The sequence below is a fragment of the Dama dama genome, chromosome 21, assembly GCF_033118175.1.
Source record: "Dama dama isolate Ldn47 chromosome 21, ASM3311817v1, whole genome shotgun sequence".
NCBI lineage: Eukaryota > Metazoa > Chordata > Mammalia > Artiodactyla > Cervidae > Dama > Dama dama.
Window position 1 is genome coordinate 32,341,384 of NC_083701.1, and position 24,697 is coordinate 32,366,080.

General features: G+C 38.0%; 1 protein-coding gene across 2 annotated transcripts in view; it reads left to right on the forward strand.

Moving 5' to 3' along the window:
* C21H8orf34 (chromosome 21 C8orf34 homolog) overlaps positions 1–24,697 on the forward strand; it is a 357,039-nt gene that overhangs the window by 65,399 nt on the left and 266,943 nt on the right. For both annotated transcript variants that reach the window (XM_061123439.1, XM_061123440.1), the window contains exon 3: positions 10,003–10,134. In XM_061123439.1, the coding sequence (XP_060979422.1) occupies positions 10,003–10,134 (132 nt within the window). The remainder of the gene's footprint in view (positions 1–10,002; positions 10,135–24,697) is intronic.

Sequence of the window (24,697 nt, forward strand, 5' to 3'; positions counted from 1 at the left end):
AGAGTTACTTTTTTGTAGCCCAAATGAATAATTATTCTCTGTTTCCCTCAGTTCTAATTTTACCTTTGTTGAAAGTTCAACCCTAGGAAGATTTATTTACTGTAAACATTGGGGGATCAGCCTTACCTCTCCAGTAAGCACTAGTGAGATAATTGGGTAGACTTGTCCTTGATTTTTATTTATAAAATGTGTGTCTGATAGCTTAGTTCTTCTACACACTAGTCTGTTAGTTTGGTATTTACTTCCGAACCCAAATCCTACCCCCAAACCTGTGACTTGAGTAGCTAAATCCTCACTTGATTCCCATGATATCTGACTGACTGGATTCCAAATGCTTTCTGGGGATAGCACCATTGCTTCTATTCTCTTCATGCCCTCTGTGATCCCATGAAAGGATTTTGGTTCTCTTTGGCTGTATTCTCACATTGGTGCTTAAAGTGGGTAGGGGATAAGGTATTCTCTGCAGAATGTAGACAACTCTGGTGTTAGTTATCTATACAGAAGTTCTCTGCTGCATACAGGAAACCAGAATATGAGCTTTTGGTATAATAAGAGGGAACTCTTGGTTTTTCTTGGTCACTTTCTTAGGGTTAGATTCTTAGCAAGGTGAGTATTAGGCATAGGCTCTGGTTTCTAGTTGCAAAGAGGAATCCATTCTTGTGAAGGTGGACTAGATAAACATCTATGAGCCCATTAAAACTCATAGGGACCCATATTTGTAAGTTATCATGTCTGGAGAGACAATAGTGTATTAAATTCTATAGCATTAATCAACACACATTTAATAGATCCCATTTACAAGTCAAAAGTCTGGTGGGTTTAAGCAGATCTTCTGTTTCATCATACAAAGCTATAGATCAAGATGTTGGCCAGGTTGTATCTTCATCTGGAGGCTGGAATAAGAAAGAATCTGCTTCCAAGTTCATTCAGGTTGTTGGCAGAATTAATTTCCTTGTGACTATATGACTGAAGTCCCTGTTTTCTTGCTGCGTCTGAACCAGCAGCTGCTCTCAACAAATAGGTACAGCCCACAGTTCTTTGCCACACAGCTCTTGCATCATGGCAGCTTATTTCTTTTTGTTTCCTGAGAGAGAATTTGTTGCTATTGTTGTTCAGTTGCTAAGCAAACTCAGTTTGCTAAGTTGCTAAGTTGTATCCAAGTCTTTGGGACCCCATGGACTGCAGCATGCCAGGCTTCCCTGTCCTTCACTGCCTTCCAGAGTTTGCTCAGATTCATGTTCATTGAGTCGGTGATGCTGTCTAACCATCTCATTCTCTGTTGGCCACTCTTCCTTTTGCCTTTAATCTTTCCCAGCAACTGGGTCTTTTCCAGTGAGTTGGCTGTTCACACCAGGTGGCCAAAGTATTGGTGCTTCAGCTTTGGCATCAGTCCTTCCGATGACTTCAGGGTTGACTTTCTTTTAGGATTGACTGGTTTGATCTCTTTGCTGTCCAAGGGACTCTCAAGTTTTTTTCAGCACCATGATTCAAAAGCATCAGTTCTTCAGCGCTCAGCCTTCTTACGTTTATTTATTTATTTTTGAACTTTTAACTTTGTATTGGAGTGTAGCCAGTTAGCAATGTTGTGAGGATTTCAGGTGAACAGTGAAGGGGCTTAGCCATACATATACATGGATCCATTCTCCCCCAAGCCCCCCTGCCCTCCCTCATTAGGCTGCTACATAACGTTCAGCAGAGTTCTGTATGCTATACCGTAGGTCCTTGTTGGTTATCACTTTAAAATATAGCAGGCTTATTTCTGTAACAAGGAAGAGAATTTCTTTCAGTAAGGTTTACTAAGATGGAATCTTATAATACAATATATCATGGCATTGACATCCTATCACCTTTGCTATATTCTGTTGGTTTGATGAAAGTCAAAGTCTTGAATATGTTCAAGAGGAGGGAATTATTAGGGCATACATGAGGGGACAGAGATTGGGGGATGGATCATTTTAGAATTTTGACTAGCACAAGTACTTAATAACTCATTGATTGGAGAGGGAAGGAGATTTTTATAACTCATAGTTGTCTAATTTGGGTAATGGTAGAAGTGATTGTTCATAAAGCAAGAGACTCCCTTGGGAGTAAGGAGATCAAACCAGTTAGTCCTAAAGGAAATCAACTCTGAATATTCATTGGAAGGACTGATGCTGAAGCTGAAGCTCCAATACTTTGCCACCTGATGCACAAGAGCTGACTCACTGGAAAAGACCTTGATGCTTGGAAAGATTGCGGGCAGGAGGAGAAGGGGGTGACAGAGGATGAGATGGTTAGATAGCATCACTGACTCAATGGGTATGAGTTTGAGAAAACTGAGAGATAATGAAGGACAGGGAAGCCTGGTGAGCTGCTGTTCATGGGGTCACAAAGAGTTGGACACAACTGAGTGACTGAACAACAACAAAACAAAGCAAGAGGGGAACACAAGACTAAAATTCATCCAGCTTCTTTGGATGAACTTGAATTTCTTGGGGCATCTTAGTAGGTAATTCTAGCAGGCTATTGGATATGAGTCTAAAACTTTGGATGGGTTAAGGCAGAAGTTTCAGGAATAGCACATTGTGCTATTCAGGATTCAGGATTGTGCACATTAAAATTATGAGAATGGAAGAATGGAAGAAGTTGTGCTTAAATTTAGAGTAGGAGCTGGACTGGGATAAGGCAAGTGTGAGATGATATTTTTCACCTATGTTTTGCCATTTTTTTAAGAAGTGAAGTTGTTTGCTGAGGACAAGAGTTTTGGGGAATAAATCGGAGAAATTGAAGTGAATGATAATGATTGTGAGGAATAAAAAGAGACTTGGCAAAGGAAAATAAAAAAGACTGAAGCAGTCCAGGGGCTTATCTAAAATTCAAGACATGAAGTAATAATCATGGAAATTATGGGCAGGATTGTGGTTTTTCCCCCACAGTGCCCAGAAGTGCTAGGAGGAAGGGGAGAAACACAGTTTAAGAGACTGATGAGAACTGTGGATGTACCGCAGTGAGGATGAAGGGTGGACAGACAGTTTTATGAAAGCGTTGAGGATGTCTGTGGGTAAATTGTACAAGTGATCAAAGCATGTGGCCCGGTATGAGAGGGAGGGAGCAAGGAAACAGTCTAGACATAAAAAGCAGATCAGAGAACTAAGAATCTTTAAGAGGCCAATGTAAAGGAAGGTATGGTGAAAATATGAAATATTGAGAAGGCCAGGGAAATTGTGATGTTTGGGACCAAGACTTTTGAGGGGAAATGATTCCAGATGATGAGAAAGTCCTGTGGGTGGCCTGAGTTTGTGGGCTCTGAAGTTCAGGGAAGTGAAGTTCTTTAGGGTTTGAGAGGACAGTGAAGTGTGAGACTCAATACATGGTTTGTTTAAGAAATTAAGAGGTCACCAGGGTTTCATTCTGGTTGTTGAAAGGTCAAGGGTAACTGTGCCAGTGTCTTGAGTAGGGCTGCAAGAGTAATCAGGAGCAGAAACATGCAGTGATGAAGAGTGGTGAGCAGTATAGACACGCAGCACTTACCACAGGAGAGGAGAAACTTTCAGCTCAACATGACCGGACCGTATTTGTTTTTCTTTTTCTGACTTACTTCACTCTGTATGACAGACTGTAGGTCTACCCAGATCTCTACAAATGACCCAGTTTCGTTCTTTTTTATGGCTGAGTAATATTCCATCATGTATATGTACCACATCTTTATCCATTCATCTGTCATTGGATATTTAGCTTGTTTCCTTGTCCTAGCTGCTGTATATGTGGAATCTAGAAAAATGTACAGATGAACCATTTCCAGGGCAGGAATAGAGACGCAGTATAGATAATGAACTTGTGGACACAGTAGGGAAGGGGAGGGTGGGATGAACTGGGAGATTAGGATTGACATATATACACTACCATATATAAAATAGAGAGCTGGTGGAAAGCTGCCGTGTAGCACAGCGAGCTCGGCTTGGTGGTCTGTGAAGACTTGAGAGTGGGATGGGGGATGTAGGTGGGAGGTAGGTCCAAGAGGGAGGGGATACATGTATACACATAGCTGATTCACTTCATTGAACAGCAGAAAGTAACACAGCATTGTAAAGCAATTCCACTCCAAAACAAACAAACAGGACAAAAAAACCCACCGTGGATGGACCAGAAAATCCCAGCCTGTGGCAGGTGACACATGAGGAGGGGATGAACACCTTTCATTCCAAGAAACTGCAGAGGAGGGAGCACTGTTGTGGAAAGAATGACATGGCTCTTCTCTTGAAGGAGAGGATTTGAAGATGGAAGACTGTTGTTTACCATGGAATGTATGCCCCAGAAGGTGAAGAGGAAAGATTTTAGAGAGAAGGATATGGCGGGAGGGAGAAGGAAAGCAGAGACTAACTCTTGGATACGAGTGTTAGCAGAAGAGGTGGTAATTCAGGTGACAGTAAATAGTGCCAGTTTAAACTTTGACTGTTATTTTGAATTATTTCCTTTGGTGCTTGTTATAATTAGTTAGAAAAGGTCTCAATATGCAAACTATTTAGGTTAATACTTTTTGAAAATATCTGAAGGTGCCCGCTTTTTGCTATTAAATTTATCTAGCATCTTGGGGACTTAACATGTTCTCAGAAGTTTGTCTTTTAATGTCTAGGAGAAAGTTGAAAGCAACCTTGTTTTTACTTATTCTTAGATGCTCTATTATTAAACACTTATGGGATTTGTTTTTTTCTTTATTTCTGATATTCAAGAGTTTTACTGGGAACACATCTGGATGTTTGCCTCTTTTCTTATTTTTCATTTTATCCAGTGAATCCTTTCAATTAGCAAACCTGCGTCTTTATCCTAGAACAGTTGTCTTCTTGTGTACTTAATGCTTCTATTGTATTTGTTTTGATTCCTTCAGAAAAGTCAGCTATGTGTAAATTGTTTTCTTTACTTTATTAATAACATCTAGGGATGTTTGTCAAGTGTGTTCTGCCTGTCACTGATTCAATTTTCTGCAGTATTGCCTTTCTCTTTCTGGCTTTGTATACAGATTTAAATGTTGGTACATACTGCATTTTAATTTCCTGTCAGTATTCTTTATCTTCTTTCATTTACCTTAGCAATTATAGTTTTACAGTTTTATCTCTTTTCTCATTTCTTTTTGCTTCACAGAGTCTATTTTATTTGTATTAAGATGATAAATTAGCCATATTCTAAAATTTAAAGGTTTTTTCATAGTAAATCTGTCCTCAAACTATGAATTTCTTCTATATATTGAGTGATGTATTCTTGCCTTTTATATGGAATCTTCTTTGTTAAAATATTTATTTTGTTTATTTGAATTTAAATGAAGAATGTTCTAATTAGTTTTGTTTGTTTAGTTGCTAAGTCACGTCCTGTTGTTTTGTGACCCCATGGACTGCTGCCCTCCAGGCTCCTCTGTCCATGGGATTTCCCAGGCAAGAATGCTGGAGTGGATTGCCATTGCCTCCTCCAGGGGATCTTCCCAAACCAGGGATCGAACCTTTGTCTCCTGCATTGGCAGGCAGGAGGATCTTTACTGCTGAGCCATGGGAGAAGCCCATCTAGTTTTAGGTTTGTCAGTAAATAGTGTAGGTATTTATTATTCTCTTCTTTTTTGTTCCCTTACCATATAGCTTAGAACTATTTAGGTAAGTTTTAAAACATCTGGGGGAGACGGGTGAACTCACGGCTGCTACTACTTGTAGTGTCAGTCAGATCCTATAGGTCTCTGAGATACTGACAAGTGACTTTCTGTCTCACATCTCTTTCCAACACATTAAATAAGAACAGTATCACTGCCAAGATATTCAAATTAATGTGGATTTCTTTTTCTTTCATAGTGGAGAATTTTAAAACCTGTAAAATCCAGTGTAGTATTCTTCTATGGCTGCTTTTGGTTTTTCTTTGTATCATGAGATACTGTGTTTTGTGTCCATGATTCTTTTTTTTTTCCTTGACTGGTAATGATTTTTAATTCCTTTAGCTGTGTTGCATTAGAAGAAACTATGGTCCTAGGCTGAATAAAGAAAGACAAATTCTGATAGACTGTGAAACAATATAAGGAGCTGAATCTGAGGTAGGGGCAAGCATTGTGAATGTCTAGATATTTTTCAATCTATTTATGATATGTCTATCTTTTGTCTTAATACTGTCTATGGCAGAATGCAGAACAGTGTTTCTGTTCATAGACCAATATTTCTGTTACTAGTATTTTAGAATATTTATACCTCTTTTGGTATTTAATGGGATGTTTGCAGTAGAAAAACTGGATAACAACTCACTAAGTACAAACTTAACATGAGAATTTGAGGAATCTCTGTAATATTTCATGATGTCTGCTTGGTGTTTATAAGTGGGTAGCCAGAGAAAGATTTATGAATCATGCATAGAGCTAGGATGATTTGAAAATATTGAAATTTAAACAAGAAGGTAGAAGAAAGGAAGCTAAGGAACGTCATTTAGATAAAAGATAAGGAAGCAATGAATAAGACAGACAAGGTGCAGTTAGGTAGGTGATATGGGGATAAGGAGAATATAATGCCCTGAGAATAAAAGAAGAAAAAGCTCCACAATAGAGTCTGTCTAAAAATATGGGATGAAAAGATGTCAAGAGGGATGAACTCCTGGAAAGATCATTTCATTTGAAAGTTGGTATGATACTGACCGCCTTTGAAGGGGAGCTGTAGCTTTCAGTAAAGGGGACTGAATTACTCTTTCTTGAACAGAACAGTGGAAAAAATGAGTGATACTATTTTGCTGAATGTTTTCAGTTTCGTCTCAGGGTCAATGGATTTGTTAACAAAATAAGCCACTTGTTATATATGAATAAATAATAAAAATATTTGTCAGAGAATTATCTGGCTTACTTTCAATATACTAACATTAAAAGAAGAGAAATAGAGCAGAAGATACATCACCAAATTGGACTTGCTGACATTCAGACTTAAACAATGTGGAGAAGTCCCATGTGACAGCAGTCTGAGGTACCAATTGGGGAACGGTCCTGGGCAGTGCATCAGCTCTGTGTGTGAGACTTCAAAGATTACAATTCAAGGTTCCCCCTTATAAACCCAGGACGGATGCAAACTGATATCATCATCAATCTGTAACCAAATTGTAAGTCTCAGGTTAGTTCAGTACAGTCACTCAGTCGTGTCCAACTCTTTGCGGCCCCATGAAGTGCAGCATGCCAGGCTTCCCTGTCCAACACCAACTCCCGGAGCTTACTCAAACTCATGTCCATCGAGTTGGTGATACCATCCAACCATCTCATCCTCTGTCGTCCCCTACTCCTCCTGCTTTCAATCTTTCCCAGCATCAGGGTCTTTTCCAATGAGTCAGTTCTTCGCATCAGGTGGCCAAAGTATTGTACTTTCAGCTTCAGCATCAGTCCTTCCAATGAATATTCAGGACTAATTTCATTCAGGATTGACTGGCCTGATCTCCTTGCAGTCCAGGGACTCTCAAGAGTCTTCTCCAATACCACAGTTCAAAAGCATCAATTCTTCAGTGCTAAACTTTCTTAATAGTCCAGCTCTCACATTCATACTTGACCACTGGAAAAACCATAGCCTTGACTAGATGGACCTTTGTTGGCAAAGCAGAGACATTACTCTGTCAACAAAGGTCCGTCTAGTCAAGGCTATGGTTTCTCCAGTGGTCTTGTATGGATGTGAGAGCTGGACTATAAAGAAAGCTGAGTGCCGAAGAATTGACTCAATGGACACGGGTTTGGGTGGACTCTGGGAGTTGGTGATGGACAGGGAGGCCTGGCATGCTGCTGTTCATGGGGTCGCAAAGAGTCGGATACAACTGTGTGACTGAACTGAACTGAACTGAATGTCTTTGCTTTTTAATATGCTATCTAGGTTGATCATAACTGTTTTCCAAGGAGTAAGCATCTTTTAATTTCATGGCTACGGTCACCATCTGCAGTGATTTTGGAGCCCAAGAAAGTAACAGTATCTCTCACTGTTTCCATTGTTTCCCCTTCTATTTGCTATGAAGTGATGGGACCGGATGCCATGATCTTTGTTTTCTGAATGTTGAGTTTTAAGCAAGTTTTTCATTCTCCTCTTTCACCTTCATTAGGAGACTCTTTAGTTCCTCTTCACCTTCTGCCTTAAGCATGGTGTTATCTGCATATCTGAGGTTATTGATATTTTTCCCCACAATCTTGATTCCAGCTTGTACATCATCTAGTCCGGCATTTCACACCATGTATTCTGCATGTAAGCTAAATAAGCAGGGTGACAATATACAGCCTTGACGTACTCCTTTCCCAATTTGGATCTAGTCTGTTGTCCATGTCCAGTTGTAACTGTTGCTTTTTGACCTGCATACAAATTTCTCAGGAAGCAAGTAAGGTGGTCTGGTATTCCCACCTCTTGAAGAGTTTTCCACAGTTTGTTGTGATCCACATGGTCAAAGACTTTGGCATAGTCAATAAAAGAGAATTAGATGTTTTTCTGGAACTCTGTTGCTTTTTGTATGATCCAGTGGATGTTGGCAATTTGATCTCTGGTTCCTCTGCCTTTTCTAAATTCAGCTTGAACATCTGGAAGTTCATAATTCATGTACTGTTGAAGCCTGGCTTGGAGAATTTTGAGCATTACTTTGCTAGCATTTGAGATGAGTGCAATTGTGTGGTAGTTTGAGCATTCTTTGGCATTACCTCTCTTTGGGATTGGAATGAAATCTGACCTTTTCCAGTTCTGTGTCCACTTCTGAGTTTTCCAAATTTGCTGGCATATTGAGTGCAGCAATCATCATTATACAGCATCATCTTTTAGGATTTGAAATAGCTCAACTGGAATTCCATCACCTCCACTGGCTTTGTTCATAGTGATACTTCCTAAGGCCCCCTTGACTTTGCATTCCTGAATGTCTGGCTCTAGGTGAGTGATCACACCATCGTGGTTATGTGGGTCATGAAGATATTTTTTGTATAGTTCTTCTGTGTATTCTTGCCACCTCTTCTTAATATTTTCTGCTTCTGTTAGGTCCATACCATTTCTGTCCTTTATTGAGCCCATCTTTGCATGAAATGTTCCCTTGGTATCTCTGATTTTCTTGAAGAGATCTCTAGTCTTTCCTATTCTATTGTTTTCCTCTATTTCGTTGCATTGATCACTGAGGAAGGCTTTCTTATTTCTCCTTGCTATTCTTTGGAACTCTGCTTTCAGATGGATGTATCTTTCCTTTTCTCCTTTGCCTTTTGCTTCTCTTCTTTTCTCAGCTATTTGTAAGGCCTCCTCAGACAACCATTTTGCCTTTTTGTGTTTGTTTTTCTTGGGGAGGGCCTTGATCACTGCCTCCTGTACAATGTTTTGTCTTGTAAAATTTGGAATGTTGTTTAAGCCTGGGACTTGGTTGTTCAGGCCCTCTTCAGGGGCTAAACAATCTCAAGGTTCCCCCCTACCCCTGCATCTTATCTGTGGTGCTGCAAGTCCTGCACTCACAGCCGGCAGTCATTCAGTCATTCGCAGTCACTCCCAGTCAGGGCTGTGTCCAGGAAGGTTAGAAGCAAGGTCAGAGGCCTGCTCTGTTTTGTCCCTGAAGAGTAAACAAGTCTATTTATTTAATTTCCCTAACAAATACTGTGGTGGAAATGTATGTGTGCGCCAGTGGTTTTACATGTCATAGTGAATAACAGATAAGGTAACATCAGATGAGTAAAATTTACTTAAACATTTAGTTGTTTTTATTTACAGCAAAATACAATGCTTTATTCCATGACACCCATTTATAGAATATTATTTTAAGTAATCTGTGCCTTAAAAAGACTTTCAAATAATTTCACAGCTTAACATCATTTTAATCACATTAATATATAAACTAATTCATATCAAATGCAAAACTCACATTTACAGGACAAATAAAGCAAGTAATAATCTGGGATATTTGCATTATTTTGATACAAGGCAGCATAGCTTTCGCTAGGTATATCTAATTAATTCATGGATTTAATTTTTGATCAATCATGAAATCACTTATTGTTTTTATTGTGTGTTTTTTTTTTTTGTTTGACAGAACATAAAGGAACAAGAAGAGATTTCAGAAACTATGATAAACCCTGGCAGTTAAGTGCAAAGAAGCCTAAAAAGTCAAAAAGTGACCTTGCTGTGTCTAATATTTATCCACCATCTCCAGAATCAAAATCATGTAAGGAAATTTGTCATTTAAATATTAACTTAATGTATATTAAGTATGTGTTAGTAAAGTGAAGAAAAGGTAAGAATTGAAACCAAATTTGTTTCTGATATTTCTGCCTATTAATTGTAATTAATTTCACATTTGTTTTAGCATTAACATATATTCTCAAGCATATGTGATTGGTTTAGACCTTTGAGTATAATATTCTTTTAAGAATGTAAACTTCATGGTGCAGGTCCCTTGCCTCTCAGGAACAGTTGCAGTATTTTATCATGTTCGGAGCAATACCAACCCTACATTTAATAAAGGATATAAAAACAAATTAAATCTTTTAGAGGGAAGGCAAAGAAGGTTTCTTTTCAAAACATTTAACAAAATTAAAAAAAAATCCTTCATCCAGGATCTCTCTGAAGTCCTACTCCTTTATTACTGAAGGTTGTGTATTTGTTCTCTCCCAAAATAAGTGCCCCTTCCCTCAGTGCCTCTCCGCCTTTCTCTCTGCCTTTCTAGCCGCTAAGTTCTTCCATTGCTCTGTTACCACCACATATGCATAAACATGTCCTATATCTTAGGATCTTGTTGCAAGTCAGCTATTCTTGGAAGACAAAAGAGCCTGAAAGCTGTTCTTAAACATCAGTTTCTTGTGTTTGTTGCAGACTGAGATATGTGATTTTAATTTAAACAGAGAAAGGAATAGATATAAAATACTTATCTTTGTTTGAAACTTTTGAAAAATCATTATGTGCTAACTGGATTCTGAATTTGGAACATTTGTGAAAATAACTGAAATTAACTCCTTGAGTTTTTTTGTTTGTTTGTTTATACAATGACACTCATAAAAAGAATTGTATCAGCCACAAAATTCTAGTGAGAATTATGTTAAGTAATACAAATAACAAACTGCAAATGTTCTTTTAAAATTATTATTTTAGCTAAATTATACTGCTTCACCAGGTTGGTGTATAATATTTGGTCCCAACATTTAAAAAAGGCATAGAAGTTTAAAATTTAAATGTGTTGTTCATAACCATATTCCCAGTAATATCTAGTACAGTTCCTGGCTCAATGAATAGTGTTAAATGAAAAAAAAGAATAAAGGAATAAATGAAATCAATCAGTTCTCAGTCTCACATTTCTCTTTCTATCCTTGGAAATGTCTGTCTGTCTGTCTTCATTCTTTCCCAACGATAAATATTAATACATAACCCTGCTGCTGCTGCGTCGCTTCAGTCATGTCTGACTCTGTGCGACCCCATAGATGGCAGCCCACCAGGCTCCCCTGTCCCTGGGATTCTCCAGGGAAGAACACTGGAGCAGTTTGCCATTTCCTTCTCCAATGCATGAAAGTGAAAAGTGAGAGTGAAGTCGCTCAGTCATGTCCAACTCGTAGCAACCCCATGGACTGCGGCCCACCAGGCTCCTCAGTCCATGGGATTTTCCAGGCAAGAGTACTGGAGTGGGGTGCCATTGCCTTCTCTGAATACATAACCCTAGAGTTTGCTAATTTTAAAGAGCCAAGTCCTGGATCTCAGCACTTAGAGGACAGAATGCTGTAAGGTCCATCATTTTGCAGAGACTTTGCTGTTTATGGGATGTTCTGTAGGCACAAAATGTTACTGGTAAACTGGCATCTAATATCTTTTCTCTTCAGGTGACCTACTGTTAACCTCCACTGGACTATTAGCTTTTTAAAGGAAAATTATTAACACAGTCTCATGCATTTTTAATATTATATATAGAGATAATAAACATGACATTAAGATTATAGGATTCAGAGTTATTAATTAGAAATATATTGTTTAAACATAAATTGTTCCTGAAATAATAGAATAGCTTTTGAACATAGACTGGTAAGTCACAATTGTATGTTGTAATATATAAAGCACCACTAGAAAGAAGCATGAAAAAGAATAAAAAAAATGTTAATAAGTTTATTAAAATAGGATGCCCAATTTTTTTGATTTAGTCTACCAAAACAAAGACAAGAAAAGAGGAAACAGAGAAACAAATAGCAACCTCTTATTGAAATAAGTGCAATCTTTATCCAATCTCTACAGGTCCTTGAAATTGACTGTATTATTTTAAATTGATTTGGAAAGGCAAACGACCATGATTTTCTAAAGCAATCTTGAAAAACATGAACTAGCTTGGAGAATTTACCCTGCCTGGCTTTAAGTCTTTTTATAAAACTTGTAGTTATCAAGACAGTGTGATTTTGGAGAAAGGATGGAAAAATAGATCAATTGACCTTAATAAAAAGTGAAAAAAAAAAAAACCTACGTATGCAGTCAAATGGTTTTTTACAAGGACATCTAAGCAATACAGTAAGAAAAGAAACAGTCCCTTCAACATTGGATATTCATATGGAAAATACACACATTGATTCATATGGAAAAATACACACGTTGATTCGTACCTTAATTCATGCTGAAAATCAATCTGATATGGGTCATAGACCTACAGATAGAAACAAGAACAATGAAATGTCTAAAATAAAATGTACAAGTGTAACACTGTGACCTTGGAGAGTCAAAAATGTTTTAGAGATATTCTAGTTACCATGGCTTCATAACAAATCACTCAAAAATATACTTTTTTAGGTTAAAATAATATAACAAAAATTAAGCATTTTGAATTGTACAATTCAAATGGCATTTGGTACATTCAAAATAGTGTGCTACCATAACCTCTTTCTTACCAAAACATTTCACCTCAGAAAAGGAAACTGTACAGTCACTCAACATTTCTACCTCCCACCAGCCCCTGGAAACTTGCTTTCTGTCTCTATGAATTTGCCTGTTCTGATTGGCTTAGGCTGTAAAGAATCTGCCTGCAATGTGGGGACACCTGAGTTTGACCCCTGGGTCAGGAAGATCCCCTGGAGAAGGGAATGGCAACCCGCTCCAGTATTTTTGCTTGGTAAATTCCATGGACAGAGGAGCCTGGCACAAAGAATTGGACATGACTGAGCGAGAAGGGGGCGACAGAGGATGAGATGGTTGGATGGCATCACTGACTCAATGCACCTGAGTTTGAGTCAACTCTGGGAGGTGGTGGTGGACAGGGAAGCCTGGCGTGCTGCAGTCCATGGGGTTGCAGAGTCAGATACGACTGAGCGACTGAACTGAACTGAACTGAGTGACTAACACTTTCATCTTAATAGAATCACATGATGTGTGAGCTTCCTGTGATTGACTTATTTTACCTCGCGTAATATTTTTAGGTTCATTCCCATTGCAGCAGGTAATAGAACTTCATTCTTTTTTGTGGTTGAATCATATTCCATTGTATAAATAGACTACATTCTGTTTATTCATCCATTTATTTTAGGATACTTTGGTTATTTCTACATTTTGCTATCATGAATAGTCCTACTATAAACATTGACATAGAGGTAGTTGTTTGAATACTCATGATCCATGATTTTGAGTATGTACCTTGAAGTGGAAATGCTGGGTCACATTGTATGTTTTAACTGGAGAGAATTGCAGTTGTATTTTATAGAAGCTGTACTATTTTACATTCCCTCAGCAATATAAATGTTTTTGGTTTCTCCACATTCTCACCAACATTTGTTACTTTTTTTTATAACAAAAATATTATAGCATACAAGTGGGTGTGAAGTGCTATCTCGTTGTTTTGACTTACATTTCTTTTTTTTTATTTTTTATTTTTTCAGTGGGTTTTGTCATACATTGACATGAATCAGCAATAGATTTACACGTATTCCCCATCCCGATCCCCCCTCCCACCTCCCTCTCCACCCGATTCCTCTGGGTCTTCCCAGTGCACCAGGCTCGAGCACTTGTCTCATGCATCCCACCTGGGCTGGTGATCTGTTTCACTATGGATAATATACATGCTGTTCTTTCGCAACATCCCACCCTCACCTTCTCCCACAGAGTTCAAAAGTCTGTTCTGTATTTCTGTGTCTCTTTTTCTGTTTTGCATATAGGGTTGTCGTTACCATCTTTCTAAATTCCATATATATGTGTTAGTATGCTGTAATGTTCTTTATCTTTCTGGCTTACTTCACTCTGTATAATGGGCTCCAGTTTCATCCATCTCATTAGAACTGGTTCAAATGAATTCTTTTTAACGGCTGAGTAATATTCCATGGTGTATATGTACCACAGCTTCCTTATCCATTCATCTGCTGATGGGCATCTAGGTTGCTTCCATGTCCTGGCTATTAAAAACAGTGCTGTGATGAACATTGGGGTGCACGTGTCTCTTTCAGATCTGGTTTCCTCAGTGTGTATGCCCAGAAGTGGGATTGCTGGGTCATATGGCAGTTCTATTTCCAGTTTTTTAAGAAATCTCCACACTGTTCTCCATAGCGGCTGTACTAGTTTGCATTCCGACCAACAGTGTAAGAGGGTTCCCTTTTCTCCACACCCTCTCCAGCATTTATTGTTTGTAGACTTTTGGATAGCAGCCATCCTGACTGGCGTGTAATGGTACCTCATTGTGGTTTTGATTTGCATTTCTCTGATAATGAGTGATGTTGAGCATCTTTTCATGTGTTTGTTAGCCATCTGTATGTCTTCTTTGGAGAAATGTCTGTTTAGTTCTTTGGCCCATTTTTTGATTGGGTCTTTTATTTTTCTGGAATTGAGCTTCAAGAGTTGCTTGTATATTTTTGAGATTAATCCTTTGTCTGTTTCTTCATTTGCTATTATTTTCTCCCAATCTGAGGGCTGTCTTTTCACTTTACTTATAGTTTCCTTTGTTGTGCAAAAGCTTTTAAGTTTAATTAGGTCCCATTTGTTTAGTTTTGCTTTTATTTCCAATATTCTGGGAGGTGGGTCATAGAGGATCTTGCTGTGGTTTATGTCGGAGAGTGTTTTGCCTATGTTCTCCTCTAGGAGTTTTATAGTTTCTGGTCTTACATTTAGATCTTTAATCCATTTTGAGTTTATTTTTGTGTATGGTGTTAGAAAGTGTTCTAGTTTCATTCTTTTACAAGTGGTTGACCAGCTTTCCCAGCACCACTTGTTAAAGAGTTTGTCTTTTTTCCATTGTATATCTTTGCCTCCTTTGTCAAAGATAAGGTGTCCATAAGTTCATGGATTTATCTCTGGGCTTTCTATTCTGTTCCATTGATCTATATTTCTGTCTTTGTGCCAGTACCATACTGTCTTGATGACTGTGGCTTTGTAGTAGAGCCTGAAGTCAGGCAGGTTGAGTCCTCCAGTTCCATTCTTCTTTCTCAAGATTACTTTGGCTATTCGAGGTTTTTTGTATTTCCATACAAATTGTGAAATTATTTGGTCTAGTTCTGTGAAAAATATCGTTGGTAGCTTGATAGGGAGTGCATTGAATCTATAGATTGCTTTGGGTAGAATAGCCATTTTGACAATATTGATTCTTCCAATCCATGAGCATGGTGTTTCTCCATCTGTTTGTGTCCTCTTTGATTTCTTTCATCAGTGTTTCATAGTTTTCTATGTATAGGTCTTTTGTTTCTTTAGGTAGATATATTCCTAAGTATTTTATTCTTTTTGTTGCAATGGTGAATGGTATTGTTTCCTTAATTTCTCTTTCTGTTTTTTCATTGTTAGTATATAGGAATGCAAGGGATTTTTGTGTGTTAATTTTATATCCTGCAACTTTACTATATTCATTGATTAGCTCTAGTAATTTTCTGGTAGAGTCTTTAGGGTTTTCTATGTAGAGGATCATGTCATCTGCAAACAGCGAGAGTTTCACTTCTTCTTTTCCTATCTGGATTCCTTTTACTTCTTTTTCTGCTCTGATTGCTGTGGCCAAGACTTCCAACACTATGTTGAATAGTAGTGGTGAGAGTGGGCATCCTTGTCTTGTTCCTGATTTCAGGGGAAATGCTTTCAATTTTTCACCATTGAGGGTGATACTTGCTGTGGGTTTGTCATATATAGCTTTTATTATGTTGAGGTTGTTCCTTCTATTCCTGCTTTCTGGAGAGTTTTAATCATGAATGGATGTTGAATTTTGTCAAAGGCTTTCTCTGCATCTATTGAGATAATCATATGGTTTTTATCTTTCAATTTGTTAATGTGGTGTATTACATTGATTGATTTGTGGATATTAAAGAATCCTTGCATTCCTGGGATAAAGCCCACTTGGTCGTGGTGTATGATTTTTTTAATATGTTGTTGGATTCTGTTTGCTAGAATTTTGTTAAGGATTTTTGCATCTATGTTCATCAGTGATATTGGCCTGTAGTTTTCTTTTTTTGTGGCATCTTTGTCTGGTTTTGGAATTAGGGTGATGGTGGCCTCAGAGAATGAGTTTGGAAGTTTGCATTCTTCTGCAATTTTCTGGAAGAGTTTGAGTAAGATAGGTGTTAGCTCTTCTCTAAATTTTTGGTAGAATTCACCTGTGAAGCCATCTGGTCCTGGGCTTTTGTTTGCTGGAAGATTTTTGATTACAGTTTCAATTTCCTTGCTTGTGATGGGTCTGTTAAGATCTTCTATTTCTTCCTGGTTCAGTTTTGTAAGGTTATACTTTTCTAAGAATTTGTCCATTTCATCCAAGTTGTCCATTTTATTGGCATAGAGTTGCTGGTAGTAGTCTCTTATGATCCTTTGCATTTCAGTGTTGTCTGTTGTGATCTCTCCATTTTCATTTCTAATTTTGTTAATTTGGTTCTTCTCTCTTTGCTTCTTAATGAGTCTTGCTAATGGTTTGTCAATTTTGTTTATTTTTTCAAAAAACCAGCTTTTAGCTTTGTTGATTTTTGCTATGATCTCTTTAGTTTCTTTTGCATTTATTTCTGCCCTAATTTTTAAGATTTCTTTCCTTCTGCTAACCCTGGGGTTCTTCATTTCTTCCTTCTCTAATTGCTTTAGGTGTAGAGTTAGGTTATTTATTTGGCTTTTTTCTTGTTTCTTGATGTGAGCCTGTAATGCTATGAACCTTCCCCTTAGCACTGCTTTTACAGTATCCCATAGGTTTTGGGTTGTTGTGTTTTCATTTTCATTCATTTCTATGCATATTTTGATTTCTTTTTTGATTTCTTCTATGATTTGTTGGTTATTCAGAAGCGTGTTATTTAGCCTCCATATGTTTGAATTTTTAACAATTTTTTTCCTGTAATTGAGATCTAATCTTACTGCACTGTGGTCAGAAAAGATGACTGGAATGATTTCAATTTTTTTGAATTTTCCAAGACCAGATTTACGGCCCAGGATGTGATCTATTCTGGAGAAGGTTCTGTGTGCACTTGAGAAAAAGGTGAAGTTGATTGTTTTGGGGTGAAATGTCCTATAGATATCAATTAGGTCTAGCTGGTCCATTGTGTCATTCAAGGTTTGTGTTTCCTTGTTAATTTTCTGTTTAGTTGATCTATCCATAGTTGTGAGTGGGGTATTAAAGTCTCCCACTATTATTGTGTTACTATTAATTTCCTCTTTCATACTCGTTAGCGTTTGCCGTACATATTGCGGTGCTCCTATGTTGGGTGCATATATATTTATAATTGTTATGTCTTCTTCTTGCATTAATCCTTTGATCATTATGTAGTGTCCTTCTTTGTCTCTTTTCACATCCTTTATTTGTAAGTCTATTTTATCTGATATGAGTATTGCGACTCCTGCTTTCTTTTGGTCTCGTTTGCATGAAATATTTTTTTCCAGCCCTTCACTTTTAGTGTATGTGTCTCTTGCTTTGAGGTGGGTCTCTTGTAGACAGCATATATAGGGGTCTTGTTTTTGTATCCATTCAGCCAATCTTTGTCTTTTGGTTGGGGCATTCAACCCATTTACATTTAAGGTAATTATTGATAGGTGTGGTCCCGTTGCCATTTACTTTGTTGTTTTGGGTTCACGTTTATACAACCTTTCTGCATTTCCTATCTAGAGAAGATCCTTTAGCATTTGTTGAAGAGCTGGTTTGGTGGTGCTGAATTCTCTCAGCTCTTGCTTGTCTGTAAAGCTTTTGAATTCTCCTTCATATCTGAATGAGATCCTTGCTGGGTACAGTAATCTAGGTTGTAGGTTATTCTCTTTCATTACTTTCAGTATATCTTGCCATTCCCTTCTGGCCTGGAGGGTTTCTATTGATAGATCAGCTGTTATCCTTATGGGAATCCCTTTGTGTGTTATGTGTTGTTTCTCCCTTGCTGCTTTTAATATTTGTTCTTTGTGTTTGATCTTTGTTAATTTGATTAATATGTGTCTTGGGGTGTTTCGCCTTGGGTTTATCCTGTTTGGGACTCTCTGGGTTTCTTGGACTTGGGTGGCTATTTCCTTCCCCATTTTAGGGAAGTTTTCAACTATTATCTCCTCGAGTATTTTCTCATGGCCTTTCTTTTTGTCTTCTTCTTCTGGGATTCCTATGATTCGAATGTTGGGGCGTTTCACATTGCCCCAGAGGTCCCTGAGGTTGTCCTCATTTCTTTTGATCCTTTTTTCTTTTTTCCTCTCTGCTTCATTTATTTCCACCATTTTATCTTCTACCTCACTTATCCTATCTTCTGTCTCCGTTATTCTACTCTTGGTTCCCTCCAGAGTGTTTTTGATCTCATTCATTATTCATTTTTAATTGACTCTTTTTTTATTTCTTCTAGGTCTTTATTAAACATTTCTTGCATCTTTTCAATCTTTGTCTCCAGGCTATTTATCTGTAACTCCATTTTGTTTTCAAGATTTTGGATCATTTTTATTATCATTATTCTAAATTCTTTTTCAGGTAGATTCCCTATCTCCTCCTCTTTTGTTTGACTTGGTGGGCATTTTTCATGTTCCTTTACCTGTTGGGTATTTCTCTGCCTTTTCATCTTGTTTAGATTGCTGTGTCTGGAGTGGGCTTTTTGTATTCTGGAGGTCTGTGGTTCCTTTTTATTGTGGAGGTTTTTCCCAGTGGGTGGGGTTAGAACGATTGGCTTGTCAAGGTTTCCTGGTTAGGAAAGTTTGCGTCGGTGTTCTGGTGCGTGGAACTTGATTTCTTCTCTCTGGAGAGCAATGGAGTGCTCAGTAATGAGTTTTGAGATGGGTCTATGTGTTAGGTGTCACCTTGGGCAGCCTGTATGTTGACGTTTAGGGCTATGTTTCTGCGTTGCTGGAGAATTTGCTTGGTATGTCTTGCTCTAAAACTTATTGGCCCTTGGGTGGTGGTTGGTTTCAGTGTAGGTATGAAGGCTTTTGGACGGTTACTTATTACTTAAAGTTCCATGTAGTCAGGAGTTTTCTGGTGTTCTCAGGTTTTGGGCTTAAGTCTCCTGCCTCTGGATTTCAGTTTTATTCTTCCTGTAGTCTCAGGACTTCTCCAACTACACAGCACTGATAATAAAACTTCTAGGTTAATGGTGAAAAAGATTCTCCCCCGTTAGGGACACCCAGAGAGGTTCACAGAGTTACATGAAGAAGAGGAGAGGGAGGAGGGAGATAGTGTTGAGCAGGAGGAGAAAAAGGGGGACTCAAGAGGAGAGAGACAGATCTACGCAGTTGTCTGTTCCCAGAGTGTTCTCCGTAGCCCAGACACCCACCAAGATTCACAGAATTGGATTGGGAAGAGAAGGGGAAAGGAGGAAATAGAGGTGTTCTGAGGTAGAAAACAGAGAGTCAAGATTGGGAGAGAATAATCAACACACTCCTGAATAAAAATGGAAACTGAATATTGGATTCTTAAATGTTCACAATTTATATCATATATTGAAAAACAAAAATTAAAAAGCTAGAGTAGAGATTAGACTCTTAAGAATACTATATTAAAAACAAAAACCAAAACACACACACAAAAAAAATTTTTAAAATATATATGAAATTCAGTTTAAAAAATAGGTCTTCTCTCTCTCTTTTTTTTTTTTTTTTTGGTAAGATTATAGTGTATTGAAAATGAAAATTAAGGAGTAGTAGAGGAGTACTAGAGGACTTTAAAAGAAATAAGAGAAAAAGAAAAATAGAAAATAGAAGAGAAAAAGGAGAAAAAAAGAAAAAAAAAAAATTTTCCCTAATTAAAAAAATCGTAAAAATCTATGAAAATGAAAGTTAAGGAGTGATGGGGGAGTAATACGGAATTTTAAAGGAAAATAAAAGAGAAAAAATAAAAAAGAAAAAATAAAAAAAGAAAGTAAAAATATATCTAGGAATTTCTCTGGAGCTGTTGCAGTCAGTGTCGGTTCGGCTCAGTTTCAGATACCTCCTCGTTCCAGCTTACACTTCTCGATATCTACAGGCCTCTTTCGGTGTAATCGGTGTTTTCTAGAGGGATTTTAATCTGTTGCACCGCTCTCTTCTGAAGCGGTTCCCTTTGTTTATTTGGCTTCTGTTTGCCGGTTTCTTCAGAGCCTCATTTCCGCCCTGACACAGGCGGGCGAGGTGGATTCTTATTCAGGTAGATAGTTCTGTCGCGTTGCTGGGAGGGGCTGATGCTGCGGGGATGGGCTGGCGCTGCCGGGAGAGGCTGGCGCTGCTTTCTCGGTCCGCTGCTCAGGATCCCGGCTGCTCTATATGGAGCACGCCCCGCGCTGCGCGCAGCTCCAGCCCTCGGGTGTTCCACAAAAGCGCGGAACAAAAGGCTGCGTCCGCTCTTGTGCCTTCCCCGTCAGAGCGGTCCAGGCAGCCAGGAGCTTGACAGGTGCACTCTCTCCAGGTGCGGTGCACCCGTTCCCTTCCACGGTCCCAATCTCGGTTTCCCCGGCGCCAGTCGGGTGCGGTCGCCTTCTGCCCTCTGCGTCCCCAGCCCCTGTCCCCGCCCGCGCCGGTCGGGTGCCTGCGCCCTGTGTCTCGCCGCGACCTGCTTCAGCCTCCGGCGGGTCCGGGCCGGTCCGCAGTCTGTGAGCCCCTCTCCGGACTCTCTCAGTCCCCCCGTTCCGCGAACGGCCGGCAGCGTGTTTGCGCCCGTCAATTTTCTCTCTCTTCCCTGCTCTCCCACAGTTCAAGTTGGCAACTCACAAAAGCTCCCTCCGATTGTCCTCAGGGCACTCAGGCCCGGACGCTACCCCAAGCAATGCCGCCCGCTCCTCTCCGTGCCGCCCCCACTTGCTGGTGGCGGATGCGGGTGTCTGGGGCACTTTTCTGCTGAGAGTTGCTTTTAGGCACGTAATCTGTGGGTTTTATTTATTGTTTCCCTCCCAGTCAGGTTGCCCTCCTAGATTCAAACACTTCCCCCAGGCCCGCCAGTGCGAGGGTTTCCCGGCGTCTGGAAACGTCCTCTAAAGACTCGCTTCCTGGGACGGATCTCCGTCCTTAGCTCTTTTGTCTCATTTTTTATCTTTTATATTTTGTCCTACCTCCTTTCGAAGACAATGGGCTGCTTTTCTGGGCGCCTGATGACCTCAGCTAGCGATCAGAAGTTGTTTTGTGAAGTTTGCTCTGCGTTCAGATATTCTTTTGATGAATTTGTAGGAGAGAAAGTGGTCTCCCCGTCCTACTCCTCCGCCATCTTGGCTCCTCCTTGACTTACATTTCTATAACAACTAATGATATTGAGCGTCCTTTCATGTTCTTCTTGGCCATATGTATATCTTCCTTAGAGAAATGTCTATTGAAGTCCTTTGTTCATTTTTTAAAATAAGTTGCTATTCTTTTTATCTGCAAGTAGTGTTAGTTTTATTTTTCATTTTCCAATATTGATGCTGTTTATTTTGTTTTCTTGCCTACTTGCTTGGGCTAGAAATTTTATAGTGTTGAAGGTAAGTGATGAAAGCCAGCATCCTTTCTTATTCCTCATCTTAAAGGGAAATCTTTCATTATTTTACTAATCTACATGATGTTAGCTGTGAGTTTCTTTTATCATATTGAAGAAGTTCCTTTCTATTCGTTTACTGGGAGTTTTTATTATGACAGAATATTGAATTTTGTCAAAAGCCTTTTCTCCATCAATAAAAATGATGGTGCATTTTAAAATTAATTCTGTTAACACAATTATTGCATTGATTAATTTTCTTATGTTAAATAACTTTTATATTCCTGAGATAAATCCCACTTTGTCATGATGTTTAACCTTTTTTAATGAGTGCATTTATTAAGTTTAGTTTTTATTGCTTGGGAACAGCTTATAAATACTTCTAAAATATAATTTTTATTTGACATTGGAGTATAGTTTATTTGCAGTGTTGTATTAGTTTTAGGCATATGGCAAAGTGATTCAGTTATACATCTACATATCCATTCTTTTTCAGATTCTTTTCCCATATAGGTTACTACAGAATATTGAGTAGAGTTTGCTGTACTATACATTAGGTCCCTGTTGATTATCTATTTTATATGTAATAGTGTGTATATGTTAATCCCAAACTCCTAATTATCCCTCCCCTCAACCTTTCCCCTTTAGTAGCCATAAGTTTGTTTTCCAAGTCTGTGAGGCTGTTTCTGTTTTATAAATAAGTTCATTCATAGCATCTTTTTAGATTCCACATATGTGATATCATACTGCATATGTCTTTGTCTGACAGCATTTATTACAATAATGTCTAGATCCATCCATGTTGGCTGCAAATGGCCTTATTTCATTCTTTTTATGACTGAGAAATATTCCATTGTATATACATACTACACCTTCTTTATCCATTCCTCTGTGGATGGATATTTAGGTTAATTCCTTGTCTTGGCTACTGTAGTGCTGCAGTGAACATTGGAGTGCATGTATCTTTTCAAATAATTTTCTCTGGACATATGCCCAGGAGTGGGAATGCTACATTGTGTGGTAGCTCTATTTTGAGTTTTTTAAGGAATATCCATACTCTTCTCCATTGTGGTTTTACCAATTTACATTCCCACCAACAGTGTAAAAGGCTTCCCTTTTCTCAAAACCATCTCCCACATTTATTGTTTGTAGACTTTTTGATGATGGCCATTGTGACCACTGTGAGGTGATACCTCATTGTAGTTTTAATTTGCATTTCTTTAATAATTAGCAAAGTTGAGCATCTTTTCATATGCTTTTTTGGCCATCTGTATGTCTTCCTTAGATCTTCTACCCATTTTTTGATTGAGTTGTTTGTTTTTTTGATATTGTTATGAACTGTTTGTGTAGTTTGGAGATTAATCCCTTGTCAGTTGCTTCATTTGCAAATATTTTCTCCCATTCTGTGGGTTCTTGTTTCATTTTTTTATGGTTTCCTTTGCTGTGCAAAACCTTTTAAGTTGAATTAGGTCCCATTTAGAAATTTTTGTTTTTATTTTATTATTTATTTATTTATTTATTTTTGGGTTTTGTCCTACATTGATATGAATCAGCCATAGATTTACACGTATTCCCCATCCCGATCCCCCCTCCCACCTCTTGTTTTTATTTTCATTAGAGTAGGAGATGCATCCAAAAAGATACTGCTGCAATTTATGTGAAAGAGTGTTCTGTCTGTTTTCCTCTAAGGGTTTTATAGTATCTGGCCTTATATTTAGGTATTTAATCCATTTTGAATTTGTTTTTGTGTTAGAGAATGTTCTATTTTCATTCTTTTACATGGAGCTCTCCGGTTTTTCCAGCACCACTAATTGAAGAGACTATCTTTTCTCCATTGTATAATGTACTCTTACCTACTTTGTTGTAAATTAATTGACCATTGGTTTACTTCTGGGCTTTCTATCTTGTTCCATTGATGTTTATTTCCATTTTTGTGCCAGTACCTTACTATTGATTGCTACAGCTTCAGTGTATAATCTGAATTCCAGGGGCGTGATTCCTCCAGCTCCATTTTTCCTTCTCAAGATTGCTCTGATTATTTTGTGTTTCCATAATCCTTTTATTATGCTGCTGAATTTGATATGTTGCTATTTTGTTGAGCATTTTTGCCTCTATTCTCAGAAGAGATGCTGCTGTATTGTTTTATTATTATATCTTTGTCTTCTGTGTCAGGGAAATGCTGGCTTTATAGAATGAGTTTAGATGCTTTCCCTCCTTTTACATTTTTTGGGAAGTGTTTGAGAAGAATTTATGTCAGTTCTTCTTTAAATGTTTGGTAGAATTCACCAATAAAGCCACCTTGTCTTGTGCTTGACTTTGTTATGAGGTTTTTGATTATTGATTCCATGTCTTATTATAAATCTTTTGTTTATTCTTGAGTAGCTCTTGGCAGGTTCTTTCTAGGAATTTTTTCATTTCATCTAGGTTGTGTAGTTTATTGGCATTCAATATTCATAACATTCTAATTCTTTTTAAAAACAGTTCTGAAAAGTCTATAGTAATGTCTTGGTTACATTTGTGATTTGAGTGATTTGAGTCTTCTCCCTTTTTTCTTAGTGAATCAAGCTAAAGGTTTATTAATTTTTATGCTCTTTCTTAAGAATCAACTTTTGGTTTTGTTGATTTATTTCTGTTACATTTGAATCCTCTATTTCACCTATCTCTGTTTTAATATTTATTTTTTATGTCATTCTGCTAGGTTTAGTTTAGTTCTCTATTCTTTTCTACTTCTTTAAAGTATAAAGGTCAGTTATTGATATAAGATGTTTCTTGCTTTTTAATGTGGGCTTTACGATTGCAAATTCCCATCTGAGAAACCATCTTTACTGTAGTCTATACATTTTGACTTATTTTGTGACCTGACATATATATGGTCTATACTAGAGATTGTTCCATATGCACTTGGAAGAAAAATACATATGACTGTTGTCTTTATATTGTTCTCTATATGTATCCTTGCCTG